General features: G+C 39.9%; 1 protein-coding gene across 9 annotated transcripts in view; it reads right to left on the minus strand.

Moving 5' to 3' along the window:
- Positions 1-6,182: 6,182 nt before the first annotated feature.
- The window catches only part of sorcs2 (sortilin-related VPS10 domain containing receptor 2), a 195,442-nt gene continuing 181,984 nt past the window's right edge, over positions 6,183-19,640 (minus strand). Inside the window, exons 13-28 of one of the 9 annotated variants that reach the window (XM_063900622.1) lie at positions 19,434-19,525; positions 17,617-17,724; positions 14,789-14,909; positions 14,572-14,705; positions 14,182-14,301; positions 13,843-14,014; positions 13,574-13,760; positions 13,173-13,306; positions 12,832-12,955; positions 12,487-12,599; positions 11,835-11,957; positions 10,869-10,968; positions 10,716-10,757; positions 10,230-10,332; positions 8,728-8,876; positions 6,183-8,097 (exon numbers count right to left, since the gene is read on the minus strand). In XM_063900622.1, the coding sequence (XP_063756692.1) occupies positions 8,033-8,097; positions 8,728-8,876; positions 10,230-10,332; positions 10,716-10,757; positions 10,869-10,968; positions 11,835-11,957; positions 12,487-12,599; positions 12,832-12,955; positions 13,173-13,306; positions 13,574-13,760; positions 13,843-14,014; positions 14,182-14,301; positions 14,572-14,705; positions 14,789-14,909; positions 17,617-17,724; positions 19,434-19,525 (1,887 nt within the window). In that variant the 3' untranslated portion in view covers positions 6,183-8,032. Of the gene's footprint in view, positions 8,098-8,623; positions 8,922-10,229; positions 10,333-10,715; positions 10,758-10,868; positions 10,969-11,834; positions 11,958-12,486; positions 12,600-12,831; positions 12,956-13,172; positions 13,307-13,573; positions 13,761-13,842; positions 14,015-14,181; positions 14,302-14,571; positions 14,706-14,788; positions 14,910-17,616; positions 17,725-19,433; positions 19,526-19,640 lie in introns of all 9 variants that reach the window. The other 8 variants (XM_063900619.1, XM_063900621.1, XM_063900617.1 and 5 more) reach the window with 8 other exon arrangements.

Here is a 19,640-nt window from a genome sequence, read left to right on the forward strand (position 1 = left end):
AGCAGCCAATATCATCCATCAATCTGTCAGCATCTTAACATAATATGATCTCTAGTCCCTTCTCTTGACTTGCACAAAAGCTGCTATATTCCATTTATGGAAACGGTGAATGACAAATAGTGTTACAGAAGGTTATGAAAAACAGATATGATTCATTGTTAAGAGTTACAGGAGGAGGAAGAAATGCAAGAAATTCAAATTTGAAATATTTTTCTGAAGTATCAACATATTATAAATAAATGGAATATGTATCATTATAACAATTGTAGCATATAGAAACAAGTACATTGCAAGTGCTTGAACAGGGTCCCTGCAGAATTTATCGCATTAAATTTAGCACCACAAACACATTCTTTAATGTCTGTTTTACGATTACATTGGTGAAGGAAGCGGAAGAATAATGGAAACCCAGTAAGAAGAACATGATCTAATTTTGTCATATTGTCATGGAGAGTTGAGCAGATGAACACAAATGCTTTAGCGGGAAACAACTTTAATGCAAAGTTTGGTTCGGGCATGGAAAAACAGAGCTTCATATAGCAAACACACTATGATCCAAAAAGGACTGTACAAAAATCCAGGAGGACATCCCAATTATTTTAAACTTCTTCATCTTTTTCCTCATTTGCACATTTTGGTCTAAGCTCTGCTTTTGAAGAATAAAGAATATACCCTTAATAGTCCCACTGAGGGGAAATTTACATTCTGCATTTGACCCATCCTATTGTTTGGAGCAGTGGGCTGCCATTATGTACGGCGGCAGGGGTGCAGTGCAGGAACCAGTGCCTTGCTCAGGGACACCTTAGTATCACTGGGTCTTTCGTGGACATGAACCGGTGACCTTCCGGTTCCCAAGCCAAGTCCCTATAGACTGGTCCACCACCGTACCAGATGGGAGGCAAGAAATGTGAGGATGAAATTCAAAGACAGAGGAATCCTCACAAACAAATTGGGATATCCTTCTTCACTCACTGTGTGAGGCAGTCACTGGGCTTAAAGAGGCCATATTAAGCTATTTCCTGTAGTGTGTTATTTACGCAAATGGTCTGAAAAGGCAAAAATCCCAACTTTCCCTCCAGAGGGAGTTTCTCTTCCCCTTTTACATGTTTATTGAAGTCAATGATTCCCATATTCATTTATTGAATTCAATGTTGAACATTATCTTTTATTTGCTTTAGGCTACATTTTTCATGGAAAATGTATGTGACGTAATTTATATCAAACCCGAGGATCTTGCTTACAGACCGGCAGACGCTCCTACTCTTTTCTCAATGAACTGTATGAGAGAAATTAAAAAAAGGACATCTCGCTGGAGGGGGCAAGACATGCTGAATCTATAACGATGGGGCTAACCATTTTACCTCCTGCGCTACAGCTGGCCTGGCCCTTCCCTCCTGTGTCAGCATTATGTGATACTCCCTCTTTTGTCGTGCTAAACAGGTTTCTGATGCATTCCTCCTATGTGAATTTTGAAAGAAGTCTAACCAGTGTGAGAGCAGGTTATGACAAGCAAACAAATATGGATTCATATTGACGTGTAAATTGAACGGGAAGAAATGCAAGCCAAGAAAGAAGTTATGTAAATTCAAAACTAATTATTGAAAAATACCAAATTCATGTTTTTACGTTACATCTGTTATTAAAGTACATGTTTAGATGATGCCATACAGTAGGGGTACAAAATAATAAATGTTTATATGACATTTAATTTCATTCATCTTATGCTTCTAAAGTGTCAATATGATCCAGTATGATATTTTAATAACTAAATGGTGAAAGGACTGTATTTTGTTTTGAAACACATGCCGCATTTTGTCCCATATGTGTGTATGAGGACTCTACTACTGCATTTGATGACAGTGATGTATTAAATGTACTTTAATTTCATTAGCTCACTGGCCAAAGTATTGAAGTATGATGCTGATCAGTGAGGACAAAAGGGCCTAATTTTAGTTTGTTGTTCTGTCATGTTTTGTCAGTTCTTCTAAGAAGTTCAGGAGGTGCGGCGGCGCTTGAATGTCCTGTAGTTGTTCTTGCTACAGCCGCATTTGTTGTTGTTACATCTGTTGTGGTTGTTGCTGCAGCAGCCTTCCAAGAAGAATAAAAGGTTACCAAACACAGCTGAACTCTATTAACTTATCTTGATACATGTGATACTATTGTACGGATTACAGGAAATGTGTTTAATATAACTTCATCCTAGAATCAAAGAAATTGAAATGATCTAGCTTTCCTTTTTTCTCTGTGTATTTATAGTACAATCTGCAAATGACACTATAGCGTTACTGTAGGCCTTTTTACCTCCAGGTATGCAATGTAGGAATACTCTTTTACAAGTAAAAGTGCTGTATTCAAAATGTTACTCACGTAAAAGCACAAAAGTATTAGCATCAAAATATGTACCAAAAGTAAAAGTACTCATTCTGCATATAAGCCTATTTGAGAATATTTGTTTATATTATATGTTCTGATTATAATTATTGATGTGGTCATATGATAATCACAGCTGGTAAAGGTGTAACTAGTTTTAACTACTTTATTTACTGCAGGACAGATTGTGAATTCACTCTAGGTGTAACTAAAGTCTGATTTAAGTGATTATATATTTGTTATCATTAATCCAAATCTGCAAAGTAAATTAAGGAGCAAAATAAATGTAGTGGAGTTAAAGTACACTCTTTACCTCTCGAGGTGAAGTAGAAGTGGAGTAGAAGTACAAAGCAGCATAAAATGGAAATACTCAAGTACAAGTATCTCAAACTCGTACTTTACTTTGTTACTTTATGCCCCTGCTAATTTTATTAGTGCTAGAAAACAAGGATAAAGTCTCACATGGAATCCTAAGTTCAAACTGTGCTGCAGAAGCAACGTTTCTATTTTGAATCACGCTTCAACTAACTTCCACAGATGGTAAAAGAGAAAGGAAAAACAAGGAGCTTTCTTAACAGACTTGGACTGAAGCCTGTTATTTGGCATGATGGCACTTGCCCGGGCACTAACCAACAATAATTGCACAGTGAATGTGAATTTGGCCAAGACTTGGTCTACTCTGAAATGCTAACGACTCAAAATGCCAATCACTGGAATCGATAAACTAGCTAAAGCTAGCCGACTTATAGGACCGGTGCCTATAACTTTGTGTACTGTTTTGGAGTAAATTCACTTTGTTGTAAGTTATAAGTGTTGGCTGTCCCCTGACAGAGTACACACAGGTACCCTGTTATATTGCGGTTTCTTGAGTATTTGTTTCACAAGTTTGCAGAGTAACAAATGTTGAACATCACAAGGTTGTGTGTGTCATATACATTCACTTAAATATACAACATATGCAGTCAGCTATAACCCTGAGTTAAGTTTTTTTAAATCACGGCTAAACATCTTTCTACCATACTACTGTAGCTATGTCTTTATGAATTGTTTTCCATTTTTTGTATTTTGACCTTCAAATTGAAGGTTGAACTCAACCTCCAGAGCCACGCCTCTCCATTCTCCTGGCTCAGTATTATGGGTTACTCCCTTCTTTTGACCAGTGAGACAGTCAGCTTTGACATGCAAATAAATACAGATCCACTGTGACGTGCGAAGGGAGCAGTGAGAACTACAAGAAAAGAACGATCCCAAGCTCATTGTTGCAATATTTTAACGCCTTCAGATACATTCTGTTCACAACAGTACACTGAGTTTCAAGTACAAGGTATTTTAAGCCTTTTCGCATTCCCATTATCATAACCCTATCAGGGCGGCAGTAGCTCATTCTTTTGGGACTTGTCTTGGGAGCGGAAGGGTCGGTTCAAGTCCTTATCGGACCAAAATTCAGAGCACGGACTGGTAGTTGGAGAGGGGCCAGTTTGCCTCCTGAGCAGGTGTCCTTGAGCAGGGCACTGAACGCCTAACTGCTCCCAGGGCACTGAAACGCTGCCCCCTCTCCATTAGTGCATTTCTATAGGTCCTGTTTATCCATGTGTGTGTGCTTGTGTGTGTATTGCGGGATACTAAAATCTTGATCTTAATCAACTTCATCCATTCTATTTATTGTTTTGACTCTCTTTAAGTTTGGTTGATCTTAATAGTTTATTACTATCGTATTTTTGCTGCCCCCGTTAAAGCCATGATGGAAAAGAATAAAAAGAGATCACTGCAAGAACAAACACTGTCCACACCTATTTTTGTGGTTCCTTGAAATGTAAGTAAAACTAACTACCTGAGTCATGGCTGATAGAAAAGCAGTTACACCTTCGCAAGGAACAAAACGGTATCAAAGGTTTCATAATTTTAGCTGGTATTCTGTCAGTTGCTCGCTTCAGTATACTGGCATACTCCCTTCTTTTGTCTTGTAAAACCGGTTCCTGTTGCATTCCTCCATTGTGAATATTGAAAGAAGTTTGATCATTGTGAAAGTTAGTTTCGAACAACACTAAAAATAGATTTCTATTGACCTGTTGATTGAGCGGTAACAATTGCAAAAAAGAAAATGCTCTATTTGTACATATTTGTAGTCACCGAGTAAATATGTAAATTAATCTCTCTAACACCTCAGAACAATATTGTGTATAGCTTTTCACTGAATGCTATGAGTAACTGTCAATTTGTGTTGCATAACAGCTGATCACAAAAGCATTTTGTCACTCCCTGCTATGAATTCTCAGGCCTCTTGTGGTTTCTTACTGTTTGTCTTTGAGTATAACAACATATTTATTTGGAGACAAGTGCTAGCAGGTGTCTGGGCACAATCCAAAGTAAAGAGGATATGTCCTGAATGATAAAAAGTATAAAAAGTTACTTTTGGGATGTCAATAGAAAGTAATTGTGATCATACTTTATTTAAAAGTCATGACAAGTACTTTGTATGAAACTGGACCAAATCGAGGAATGATATGCTCTCTACTTTATAGAAAATGACCAAAGTAATAGAAGACACCATACATCCAAATTATGCCGTTATCAGAAACTGCATACATTGCCAAAATACACTTTACAATGCCATATCGAATCCATATGATGCTACAGTGAGATGTTATTTTCTCCTAGAACCAACTTGTACTATAATTATTTATAATCGAACTTGGGAACTGAACGGTCCGCTGTTCAAGTCTCGATTGGACCAACAGATAAGAAGTCTGGACTGGTAGCTGAAGAGGTGCCAGTTAACCTCCTGGGCATTGCCAGAGTTTCTGTGAGCAAGGAATCGAACCCTCGCTGGCACATCTCTGTGAAAACATGCATGTGGATTATCAAAGGGTCACCTCATTTAGCTCAGGTGCTAACTTGCTTTTGATTTCTTTTGTCGCAAAGTCTAGCTGGTTGTTTGGAGCCTCTGCTTGCACTACCAGGAATATGCGGTGGGACTTGTTGCTGCTTCTGCTGTTAAGATTTGGAGAGAAATACACGTTTATTCACACACTGCAAAACTATCTATCTGTGGCCGATCCTAAGCCTATTTTATAAGACAGCAGTGACAAACACCACCCTCAGGAGAGAGGGTGCAAATGCAACAACCAAAGCATGATGAGGTACTTTGGTGCCTGCATGCATTAGGTGCCAATGTTGAGTAACCCAGCGTGCAACACAAAGTCCCTTGTGTTTCTGTACTGCTTTAAACTGTTGCTATCTTCTTGCTATGTCCCAGCATTTCCAGTTCCTCTTTGTTTCATATCGTTACTGATTGTATTAACTTTTTATTTCAACTTGAGATTTGTTGCCAAAGTGTTAAGAGTGCATGACTGTGCTACTTCCCTGACGTAAAAATGTGCCAGGCCAGACCTGATACTATCAAAAACACAGTTAAAAGAAATAGGATGTGTGCAGAAGTTGACCGTATGTGGTAACTTGTTTGATTTAAAGCAGTGAAATTATTTGTTTATTTGAGTACTGACATTAGTTACAGGAGAAATGTTGAAGCGTGTCGTTACCCGATTTACTGAAATCATTCTGTTCAACTTTGAACAGTTTGACAGGAAATGCTTTTAATTTTAAGCGCAACGCAGTTTCCAACTCTGCGTTTTCCAGTTTGTTGATATTGAAAATGAATGCTTCTGTTTCCACTACAACTACCGCTCTTGTTGTAAACTGCTGCATTAATATAAAGTAAAATGTTCAGTTCGAATAGACCCACTTTGTTCATTATTCGAAGATTCCGCTACACAACACTGATGTATACCAATATGATACAGCAAACAGACATGTAAGTTATGGGAGTGATTTATTCCAGGATGCAGGTTCAGTGCATTAGGCTTCCTGATTAGGACACACAGTTGTTTTAATAGCAAAATTAATGGATCAAACAAGCCCATCAGAAAGAGAAAAATAACAAAAGAAAACCAGTGTGGTCAAAATTACATCGTCGTGCCATCAGGTGTGAAACTTTCACTATTATATTGGAATATCATAATTCCTAATTACCCCTTTGTTAAGGTTAAGGGCACCGATACATGACGACACATCACTAGAAAACTAAGAACAAGTTGAACATGAGCAGAATATGTACAAAAGATGAATTAAGGTCTAAATGAGAACAAGTGAATGTTAACTGCTGTTTGTATCGAATACAAGGCGAACCAATGGGTGGTCTTGGTGATAATGGTAGCACTGTAAGCCTGTTGAGGCCTTTTCATTTGAGTCAGTAATCAGATGCGGTGCGGTACATGTCGACAGCGCTCCTTACATCATTAGTGCTATCAAATAAACAAAAAAGCATTCAACAAAAGGCAACCGAAAAAATAACAAGTGTTCACACATATTGAGAAAAACTTAGTGTATCAAAAATATCCATATAGATCGTTGTCACTGTGTAGTCATGAGTATTTTTATAAGACGAGGACATTTTCTCCAGTTATCGATGAAGACCATCAAATTATCCTGCTCATGAGATTATACTGAAAGAGTTGAAAATGGATACATGTGAAGCAGGCAATGGCTAGAGGAAACTGGATACAGTGAGAATTTTTTTGAGGATTTGCTGCAAAAAAGTGTGTATTTTGGTAGAAGTGTAAAACACTCGCACACATGTCAAGGGAATATATACAAAGTGGAGATCATATTTACATATTTACATTTACAACAAACCAAACCTTTAAAGGAGACATGATTGAACATCGGGCTACGCCTAATATAGGCTGATACAGTAAAATACATCAACTACACCTTCCTTCCATGGTGGCGTTTGTCTTCAGGCTGACGCCCGCTTTAATACCCAGGAATTGTGTGAGGGGAAAATAAATAAAACTTGACAATGGGTAATGTCACTGAGCAGATAAATATCTGCCATTTTAGGCACCATGGGACAGACGTTGAGCTCCTAAAAAGGTAGTGCTGATTTTAAACACCACACAACTTAATGTCTGGGTTATGTATTTGGATGAAGTGGGATCAGGAAAAACTGTTAATGCTCTGTGGACATACTCCCCTGTGAGTAGGAATTTTAAAAAGTGCAACACTGCCTTCTTGCGTTTGCATACTTACACTCTTCATATGCAAACTTACAAGGGCTTATCCTATCCTACATTCCGTTGGGAGACCATTATTGCCTGTGAAGAGAGAGAGTGTCTATTATGTGTGGTAAACAAAGAGAGAGAACAACGAGGTGGGAAGAGTATTTTTTTTTTTTGATAGACTTTGCCATCCTAATGCTTGGAAAATCCTTTTAGAAAATCTGTCTCCAGCCACTTTTCCTATACCTGGCTCTTGGTAATGGAACACCAGTGCAGTGAGTCATGCTGCTTGATTAGAGTGTCTATTAAGTGAGAGACAACATACACACAGATTTTTCATTCAAAACACAACTGAGCAAGTGTCCTTTACGATGACCACCACCATCCCCCCCACCACCACTCCCAAACTAAAATAAAACACAAGGAACCCAACAGAATTACATCCAAAGCAGGAGTTGTGCGGCTGAAGAGGCCATGGTGTGGAGGTGCAGTGTCCCAAGAAGAGGCGAAGGGAAAGGAGGAAAAGGAGGAAGGCTGAGTGGAGTCCCTGTGTTCGTTCGCCAGCTAAGCTCTGCTAGCTCGTTAGCATTTTACCATGGCAGCTATCAGCTGGTCAGGTAACTATGCAGTTCTCTGGAGTTGATGCTCAGGACCACACCGGAATGGTTACCTAGCAACACAAGAGGAAGGAAACAGGACACCGAAAAATTAATGAGCAAGGCTGGAGAATGCAAACTGTTTTCACAATGACCAAGTGTGGACTTTTTACAGCAACAGCAAAGAGTTGCTTTCACATGGATCCATCAGTAAAATACCATATAAATAAATACTGAATGTCAATTAAAAAATGTATATACTGGTAAGCATATACCTACTGTATACTTGCAATAAGCTTGTTATGAAATACATTTCAATTTGACAAAGCTGCAGAGCTTTCTGAATGAAAGGAATGACACATATATTTAACCCAAATAAGTGGCAGGTTCTCCTGTTTTGGTTAGTCCACATCGATATGGAACGATCACAGATATCACAGGTTATTACGATATGTATGAATGTGCTTTTTAAAATGCAGATGACCATACAGTGCCTTGTGAGCAACATTGGCAAAACCTAACGAAAAAAATAATTCAATATGAGTTTAAAACCCAAAAGGCATTTAGCTGTACTGATAAAAGGATGAAAAAGTCCTGTACCTTGTTGTGTGTTAGCTGCTGGTGTGAGTGGCTTGGGTTTTAGTAGCAGTGGTTAGTGGTAGTCCTTATAAGCGAACGGAAGGCGGGGCTACCTCCTGCGTTACCTAGAGTCTGCGAGTCCAGGTCGTCGTCGATGAACTCCTCCCCCTGGATGATGTGCTGGGTGTCCTCGCTGTGATTGACGGGACTGGTCATCTCCTGCTCCTTCTCGTTGTGCATCTGCGCGTAGATATTGCGGTTGCCCAGGGGATTCCTGAAAAACAGTGGGGGATAAGCATCCTCAGTCCTAAGCCAAGGACTTTGGAAAATTGTTGATTTCGTAAGATGGGGCTGTAGTTTCGCACTGCATGTTCTAATTCAAGTGACTTTTTGGTGGACGTTTGTGTTTGGGAGGTGATGAGGTGCTGCATCAGCTCAAAAGATGCTCCACAGAGAAAGGTGCACAACTCTGTGAAGATCAGAAAGAGAGAAGAGGCCATGCGGAGCTAGCTTTCAGTGTTATGTGAAAATGTGAGTGGAAATGCAATGATGATCCGCTGGTCTTCTTAGGCATATTACTCCGTCATCCACAATAATCTCCATGATCTCAATCACATTTAGACTGAACTTAATTTAATTCCTACTGTTTTGGAGAAGTATAATCGGATCAGGGAGAAACAAGCCTGCGGTGGAACGACGACACTGATTCTCTCTCTGCCTGTACCTCAGTACGTCCTTCAGTCTATCAGAAGACATCCTCCTTCTCTTATCCCCCCCTTACATCCATGTATCAGTCTTCAACACCAAGTACCTCCAAAAACTCCATTAAACGAGATATTGTTTTGCCGTGGTCGTTCTAGTAAAAGGGGTTTAATGGGTAGATGGTTTTGACACAATGCCACGTTTGTTTGACAGCACTGCTTCACTATCCATCCTTTACAAGTAATTAAACTCACATATCCTACATTTCCAAGAAACATAGTTCAGAGAGTGTGCACAGTGTGACACAGTGGATCTCAAACGCTCCTTCTCAAAGTGTCTCCTTTGTTATGACCTCAAAATGCATGCTCATGCTATGTGTGGTACAGAGGGGGCTGGGGAAAGAAAGACACACACACACAGACACACAAAGTCACGCAGCCATGCACAATCACATGCTTTACTGTTGTTTCCTTCATTTACATGTTTAGTTTGACTCATATTATTTGTTCACCTTTAATAAGTCTTAAATAAATAAATGCCCAACTGCTTAATGTTCTGGTTAGGGTGTCCACCATGCAATGAACTCCAAATCCTTCAACACTTAGCCTGTATGAAGTACCATATTATATATATACCATATTTCAATATCAATAACTTTAATTGGTAATAAGATTCCCTGATTTCGCGGTAGTATCCTTAAGTAATTATACTATATTTTTTTATCAATAACATACTGGTACTTACTAAATAGATTTGATACCCTTATGAATGCTTTTTTAGGATACTGCAACTACCTAATTTTGATTCCCCGTCATTATGGATACCTATTAATGATTGTACCGATATAGATATGTATTAATGATATATATTCATAGCTTATAACCAGAACTGCTCCTTCCAGTTCCCAACACGAAACATGGCTCACCTTTTGAACTTGTAGAGGATGAAGGAGCCGGTGGCGATCAGGCTGATTAGGAAGATGGCTGCTAGAGCCCAAACACCCGGACCTCCAGCAGCTCCACCGTAGCCTGGTGTGATGAATACACAGATACATAGTTAAATAATGCACCATGTTTGCAGTAAGAAATTAATGCTGGTTAATTTTTGCTATGGAAATCCCAGAAGATATGGAAGAAGCTCTTTAGGCAATAACGGCAGGAGCCAAGGGACAGAATTGGTAGGAAGAACACATCAGAATGAAATAGCGTTTTTTATATTTCTTTCGTAGATCCCACGCTAGACCATTCCCAACTCAGTTCAAAGGATGATCAGGTGATTCAAAAAGTACAGGACAGGACAGACAGACTCAAACTGGATATGATTTGGATTTCTTAGGAAACCAGGAAAGGAAAAGGCACAGGAATCAGAGAGCTTTGAGGTAAAGCCGCAGGTGTATAGTTCATGAACGCACCAGTCTTTGCTTCTGTAGATGTTGATTCAATAGCATTTAGACCTTGGACAAAATCAATAACATATAATTACCATTAAAAAAAAATCATAAACAGTAGTGTTATAGAGCAGACTACATAGTGGGTGATGCAAATAGCATTTCAATATACAATACCTGCGTTTGGGTCAGCTAGCATCACCAGCACTTGTAGCCCTCCTCGCACCACGAAGCTGACGTTGTTGCTGTTAAGGGCTTGTATGATGGCGGGAATACGCTAAAGAAAAGATAGGGAAAACATTGTCAAAAGTAGTTTTGATCCGACACATCGCATTTAAAATGAACTACACCCTCAAATTTTCCCAGAGTTTTCAAACGTGCAACAAAGTTACATAGTGTGTGGCCACGGAAGTAACTAACTGTCCAACACTCCTGACATGGACATGGACGCGACACCCACTATAGGCACCTACCATCGGAATCTGTGTCTCTGCTGGTCACTAGCAGCACATTTAAGATGCTAGAGTGTCTGTTTCTGTGAGCGTACCTGTAGAGAAGCTGAGCTATGAGATAGAGGCTTCCTAGTGTCAGTGTGAGTTGAGGTATGGTCAGTGAATGCAGTAGATGGGGTCCTGCTGTTTATCGGTATTCACACTATTAATGGTCATTGGCTGTTCAAATCTTTATGAGGGTAAAGCACATTAAAAAGTGCCCGATGTAATGCGCTTACTGCCAGTGTAAAGAAAGAGATGTTCATGTAGAACATCATTTTTGTTGTGTTTTCATTTCCGCTAATCTAGTTTGTTATTGACAAAGCTACCAGCAGCTACAGTACATGCATCAGAGGCACAAACACAGGCTACGTTTTGGCATTTGTAGCTGTTTGGCTAAAGAGGGACCCCAGAATTGGACTGAACTGAACATCCAAATCCAAGCAGATGAATACAAGTCGAGCTAAAAATACAAAATAACTGTAAGGATTGCACCTATATTCACATCATATCGACTTGAATCTTTGTGATTATTATGAGTGACAAACTAATAATATAGTATGTAAACAAACAATACAATTAGTAAATTAAAAAAGTATTTCCATCTAAAAAAAAAAGCCCGTACGCTGACTTTTCTATGCATGTGAATTACCTTATCTACAAACACGCTCCTCTTGGCAGGTTTGCTGTCCAGTGGGAGGACGTACAGGTCAGCAGTGGTGGGGAGGCCTGGATTCACCACAGTAACCAGGGAGTCCAGAGGGACACCTGTGTTCTGAGGGTCAGATGGTTAAAGGCTGAAATAATCAACATTTTGTTTATATTTACAGTGAATCAAATGATGTGTAATGTTGAAAGGGTTCATTAGTATTGATCAGAACACATAACTCTGTAAATCCTTGGCTCTACAGAGTTCTACAGCTTATTTAAGCTCATCGTTTTGGTTTTGTGGCCACAAAACTGCTTTCATAAACTCATTCTCAAGTGGAAACGCTTTTGATATACACACTGTACACTACCTGCCCAGAACTAAAAAGCAGGTAATGTTAGATAATGCTAACTGGCTAAATTAGGAAAGTATTAAGCAGCTTAAAATCCTGATTGTCAGGAGATTAAGACCAATGCAGAGCCTGAGGATCATGTATTAGAGAATGTGGTCTGACTGGCACTACAGTGACTCACTTTAATTATTATTGCCTAAAGAGGAACAAGCTATATAACAAAACAAGACCTACCAGGTTAGTCAGTTAGCATGCTAATTTCTAAGGAATAACGAAAGCATCAATGTCAATTTATTGTCCTACCTTTGTGATTATTTTGGTGACAACCTGGCCAATGTCCTCTCTCCACTCTGGGATGTTTGGGTTGAAGCGGTCCAGGTTGGTGCTGAATCTCAGAGGGATGACCTGGAAATTATCTGGGAACAGACAGAACAGCAAGGGTAGTTATCAATCACCAGTAATCATTCAAAACTAATCAGGAGCTTACGATGAGCTCATACTGACTGAGGATTAAATAGCAAATACAACAGAAACTACAGATGTGGACATACAGAAAAACAAGTTACGTAAAATCAGTCTGTTCCTATAAACAGTTGATACTTGCTCCTGCATTAACCAAACTGAGGTGATTTAAAATATCATTTTTACCGTAGACTCGAACTGTTCTGGTATCCTGCACCATCGAGCGGCCGTTAGAAGCCTGGACAGTGACTGAAAACTCTCCAGATTCTGGGAAGCGAGTCAGGAGGCTGTTCTGCAGTGTCAGCGTGGACTACAGGAGAAAGACACAACAGCTTGGAGGTCAGTTTGGACAACTGTGTAAACACGGAGAGAAATAATGGCTTCTTTGATGACATGATGGAAGTGACCCAAAAACAACGTACTGTAGGAATGTAGATTTAAAGAAACTAATTTCTAAGAAGAAAATAGTAGTAATTAAATATATTTAGGTGGTAATGAATGTTATACGTTTGTAGTGTGTCTTTTACCTGCAGGTTTTCTCCAATCCACCAGTTGAAGACGGACAGGTTGGCCTCAGTGGGAAGAACTATGGCTGTCAGATTGACCTCATGGTTTCTCCCAGTGATGGGAACCATTTCCAGGTGCACTTTCTGCAGGGGGGCTGTAACAGAAGTAAACATCACTTATCAGAATACAAAGATAAACATATAATGCAAGCACTGAAAAGGGAAGCTTTTTTTCAATTCTCTTACAGAAGCCACAACATCGTTTGAGACTGGATCTGGTCTTGCCTTCTAACCACTTTAGACTTGACTAGGACTTCACCTTAAGACCTGCTTAGACTTGCCCTTTAAGGACTACCTTCTAAAAATAGAAAATCTGCAGAGTTGTCTATTAATATCATTCAGTGAATGTCTGGAAGGCTGACCTGCGACCTGGATGTACATGGTGGCCTCATCGTGCCCTGCCATATTCTCGGCCTTCACTGTGACCTTGTAAACGCCTGGATTTTCATAGCGGTGCTGGATGGGCTCATCTGTCACCGTCAGGTTTTGGTAGATGGCACGGACCCCATCACCGAGGTCCACCTGGTACTTGGTACTGCTGGTGTCTCCCTAGTTGGATCAAACAAGGAAATTCAGTGAACTCAAATGTAAAGACAGAAAAATTACCTAAAGAAAACCACTGTCATCCTACCTGTTCCTGGTGGACAATGAATGTGATGTCATCACCAGGTGCCACGGCCAACATCTGCCCTTTGATACCGACCTGGAGTCCTTTAGGGGGCAGCAGAGGGCAATTGTGCTGTTTGGCGCTCTGCTGCTTGTTTAGCCCCCCTTCACAAATGTTGGAAATGACCTTCCTGTAGCTGAAACACAGCAGGGAAAAGAGCAAATGTAAGAGAAAGGAGTCAATGCCTTTTTCTGTATTGATTTGACATATAACATCATGCATGTGTGTGTGTGTGTGTGTGTGTGTGTGTGTTGTGTGTGTGTCTTTGTGTGTTAGTGAATGTGTTTGTGCAGTTGTACACACCCAGTGCTGGACTCGTAGGTTTGTCCTAAATGGCAGTCCTCTGGTGGTGAATCTGGATTGTGCCAGAAGTCAGCGAAGCAGCGACTGCCTTCCGTTTGGGAGCGTTCAAATCCGTAGTCACTACAAACACACACCAAAGTGACACGGATATGAACAATAATAAAAGTGTATGAGTAAACGCATTGTCCTGCAATATTACCACAGTAGCACTCTTTGCATGTTTGTAATATTTTTGGAAACGTAATTGAGCATAGCACAGATTTGGCATTTGCGACGTACAGTATATGCGGACATGTAATTATTATAACATTTCTTAACAAATAAATGTAAACACATAATACACAAGGAAATTGGTAATGCAAAGTGGTTTGTCCACCCTGAAGTACTCACCAGCTGAAGTCTTTCTCGGTGCATTGACAGGGTTTAGTGTTGAGGGCTGATGTGTAGCTTTTTCCTTTGATACAGAATGCTGTGTCCTTCCTTTTCCTGAAACTCTGCTCCTGGCCCATAATGCACTTCTCTCCCTGATAGGGAAATAAAAATGTGGTTACAAAGAAACCCATTGAAAATTTTGTATGTGGGTCCTGTATTTGTGAGTGTGCATTACCTGCATGTCTGTGAGCTGCCAGGACTCGTAGTCAGACTCAGTGCACTGAAGGGGGAAAGACTGCCTGAAGTCCACTTTTACCAACTCCCAGTCTGACCTGTAGCTGATGTGGCCGAACACACTGCAAACACACACCAGAGAAAAACAACTAAACCCTGAGCACAATAACTTTGGGGTGACAAACACTGAAGTACACAGCGATAAGGGCCAAATTACAGCTTCAGTTCTTAATAGCCACAATGGGTACACAGCCGGTTACCAACAGTCCTTCTGACACACAATAGTAAGAAGATAAGTCCATCTGTTTTAGAGCAGGGCAATCCACAACGAGCATAAATGGCTGCTTCAACAAATCCTTTCTACATCTATTTTTGTTTTTAGTATCTAATTTGTGTTTAGGGTTTTAGCAGTCTCTTTTTGTAGCCTGAATGATGTTTACTTAACAGCTAACTTTCAGCCATTCCAACTACTTATTTCTTCCTTGAACAGGACCAGAAAGACCCCGAAAAACATTCCCGTGCGCACTTATCCGACTAAGCCTCAACTGACTAGCTGACAAACACACACGCCTTCTACGTGGAATCTGAACCAAAGTGAGTAATGAACTATTCAGAAGACTTTGCAAGTCATCGTCCATTTATATGCCGACTTACAAACAGCTGGTTTATATGATGTAGTCAAAAAAAGCCTTAACCTTTAACCTAAACTGGCTGGCTTTATTATATGTGGATTATAAAAACACTTATGAATAGAACTTTCTTACACTAAAGTCCTACAGAAGCAAACAGCTACTCAGCCTCTCCACTAGATGGAAGTGTTTTATAGTATAAAGCAGGTAATGTTGATGTGTCAGTGAAGCATACTGACATAACACAACTCAGTGACATATGACGTATGCAACTGTGCTGCTACTTTGCTACTCACCATTGTCGTTACTTGACTAAGGACTCTCTAAGGCTTGTCACTGTGATCCCTTGACTTATTGTTGTTTCTTCTGATCATCAGGCTATCAGTTTGCCCCTGATCACTAAACATAACCCACTATACAACACCACATCTGGACCACTTTCTAGTTCATCATTTGCAGAGGTCTCCTTGAATGAGTACTGACACTGCTAAATTGGTTATGTTTTGGCTGCTGATTGTATGGACAACGTTTAAAGTTCTTCCTTTCACTCTTCAGGTCAACTTTTGGTGAATGAGACTTTACAACAACAGAGGGAAACGAGGAGCCTTGCACAAATGTTTTGTGAATAACAATGTCAATTCATCTGGTTAAAATGAGCAATCCCTCTGTTAGTTTCAGCGTAAGGTAAAATGTTGAAATCATCTCTCTTGCTGAGTGTGTTAGCACTTTTTTCCAGTTTTGAGTAGCCACTACAGAGACAAATTAGCTCTATTATTGAACAAATACTACTTCAATCAGAGAAGTGTTTCCTTTGTTCCTCTCATTAAAACGCAGAGCTAAGTGTGAGAAAACACAACCAGCTCTTGTCTATTAGAGTAAATGCAGGGATCTCTTTGAGGAAATAATGTCTGTAGCAGTATGTTGAGGGACTTAAGTGAATATTATTTGTCAGTATCAGAATAAGGTTGGCATAATGCTTCCTATAACGGCATGTAAGTATCAGCCCACTGAGAGAGTCTGTTCGTCTTTCATATTTGACCAGGTGTCATTAGTATGAGTGGTGGACATTCTCTGCTTTCCCACCTGTCCTTGGTGCTAAGTCACTGTTCAAAGACATTATTATGGGATGGCAGGCGGTGCAGTCAAAAATCGAAACTCAGTGGCAAGGAAATAGACCCTGGCTAATCTGTCAGACATGACCTGCCCTCAACATCCCTCTTTGGCCGCCGAACCTATCTCGACGGAGCCAGGTGTAGGTGTAGGTGTGTGTGTGTGTGTGTGGCCATCTCTTTGCCCTTCTCAGCAGATTACAGTTGGAAGCCTCCCTTATCTCTCCGCCAAGGTCTGGAGCCTGAGATGATGTGACAAGTCTCACTCCAGCTACCTTACTGATGGAGAGATTGGCGGAAAAAAATGGGAGTGAAATAGAGGGGGGAACAAAATTTTCTACGAGATAGATCTCTTGAAGCCAATACACAAACACTTTCAGAAGCTGCTGATAGTGAATTTTGACTTGTTATATGGCAGGGTGGAGGTTTGTGCTTCACGAGAGCTATGAAAAAAGAATCAGGAAAATCTCTCAATTCAAATGTGACAGCCTCGTAAGGAGGCATGTTTGGTTCACAACAGACATGAAATATACTTCAGCTGTCATTAGATCAGACCCCAATTTCAAAGAGTTAATCTCAAAGGTGATCAACGTGTTTGGCAGGCTTGACTAAGCGCCTCCAAAAAGTTTAGTTGAGTAGGCACCTTTCATACTTTTTTTCTGAGGGATAGAAGGAAGAAATGAGACAGGGAGAGAAGGCAGAGGACATACAGGCCATGCTCTTCCATCAACATCTGCTGTAACAGCAATCAACCCTCCTGGAGGAGAAAGAAAACTGCTTTACAGGAAATGTACGAGTGAGGCCAGCTTATGCTTGCCCTATCTGACCCTCTATACAACTCATTAGAAGCAAACAAAGAGCAGGAGGTGCTGACAGGAGGATGAAAGGGCTTTTGTAATGTGAGGTATTTGGGATAACAGACAATTCTCCATTTATATTTTTTGTTCATATTGAAATGGAAGCTCAGATTTGTGTGTTTCTGTAGGGATTTGAAGCTTTAAGACTATTACGATTAATCAACTAAACCTATTAATTATATAACCCCCAGCAGAAGTCCAGAAATACAGAGTTTTGAGGGTTTTGAGACTCACGTCATAACCAGGGTTTCATCTCCAGGCTCGCTCAGAAGTCCATCAACAAACACAGAGGTGCTGGTGAAGTTATGAACACTCCACGTCTGTCCTTCATCGATGCTGAATCTGTGGAGAAACCAGCAATGTTCACGATCACCACATTGATAAAAGTCTCTGCAGATAAAGACATGATCGTTTCTAAAAGCCTTGAGATTAATAATGACTATAAAAACGATACACGCCTAGTCATGCTGGTTGTCAATAGTTTTTGGAACATGGTGTCTTTATCACACAAATAAAAGGAATGAACTGAACAATGTGATTATCTGTTGTACTATAAGCTGCAACGTTAGCATGTCATAGCAAACAAGCTTCTAACGTAGCGTTAAGAATATAAAGCTAACATTAGCAAATTTAGCCATCTAGCTACGGTGGGTGTAATCTATTAGCAATAGTAGCTGGCAAAAACATGCATTAGTAATGTAGATTGTTCATTACAAATGATCTAAATGACACACTTTTAAATACAGTGCACCACGTGATACTAGTAAAAAAAACGTTGCTACTGTATGTGGAATTTGATCTTTCACAAAAACAAACTCAAAATGATGAGTCTGAGACACATGAAGTCATCTGCACTGCTTTATTCACTGACTCCTGCATCAACAGTGGCAGTAGTGCTGAGTAAATGCTACTGCATGATGGGAATCAATGAGGGATCAATTTGAAATTGAGCAGTGTGTGGCTCGCACTGAAGGCTGTGTGGTGATGATGTGCTAAGGACAATGTGATTATCAGCCGGTTAACATGCAGTCAGAAAGAAGGATTACAAACAAAGCTGCTGAAGATTTTGTTGCCATGGTGAACGCTTCGCAGATCGTATTTGTTATACTGCTGTCAAAGTATTTGTGCATACATTTCAGATTTGTCAACTGCAAGTAAGCTGTTGCGTAAATGAACATATACATATTTCTTTTTTTCTCAACAAAGAAAAGTTGCCAGCTCTGTCAAAATGGGGTATGACAGCAATATGGTTAAAAATCTTAAGAGGTCTGTTGGAGTCCAGGTGGAATAGCACGAGTGACATATCCCTTTAAACAAAAGTATGTGGTCTAACGGCAAACCAGTAAACAATAGAGCTGCAGTTACAATGGGGGAGGGTAAGACAGCTAATTAAATCAGCCGTCTAACTGACTCATGTTCTAAAAATAGAGTTATTCATTGTGCAAATTTCAGGAACAACATTGCTGGTTCCTATTTTTTTGCTTGAAAAGTTTTTTTTCAGGCCAGAGGATAGAAATCTCCCGATGTAGTGACAACTTTACAGTCATTTTGTGAAGTTAAGTGGTAGAAACTGTGCTCAATTCACTTTTAAAGCTTTTTTTACAGAACATTTTCTCAGACTTCGCCAGCTCTTTGCATTATTTCTTTTCCACCACATTGCTAGAGGCTTTGGGCTTATTGATTTAGCCGAGGCAGGAGAGAGAAACACATTTGAAGGACAACACTCTGCGGTCTTTCGTCCATAGACAGGTGAAGGCCAATCTAAAAGGTCATTTGATGTAGGGCTGTGATAAATGTTTTTTTCCCCTTGGTACTCTCTTATCTATGGATTCTCATTATTTCATCCTTATTTATTAAGGTCGATGAGATAGCATCTTGCTGAGCATGACATTGTCTCCATGAGCTGTGGAAGGGATTTGAAATATTTTGAAGGGTAAAGTACTGGACTAGGGAAGTAACTGGTCCTTCCCTGTTCTGCAAAAATGTGGAGTTTGTATCCTACCAATGCTTCATGGACTTTTGATGGGTCATTAAGAGGTACTGTAACTTACTTGAGTATTTTGAGGGGAATGGAGGTGTCCTTGATGGCAACAATGACGCCACCGTGGTCCAGGTACAGGATGTGATGCTCCTCTTCGAAAACCTTAAGAGTAGTAACATAAACAGGTTGGAACCACCTTTTTCTTATCTGATGATGACATTTTATCATACTTTGGTGTATGGTTGAGAAAAAGGGTATTTTTATCCTTTCATTTTGA

The sequence above is a fragment of the Eleginops maclovinus genome, chromosome 14, assembly GCF_036324505.1.
Source record: "Eleginops maclovinus isolate JMC-PN-2008 ecotype Puerto Natales chromosome 14, JC_Emac_rtc_rv5, whole genome shotgun sequence".
Taxonomy (NCBI): domain Eukaryota; kingdom Metazoa; phylum Chordata; class Actinopteri; order Perciformes; family Eleginopidae; genus Eleginops; species Eleginops maclovinus.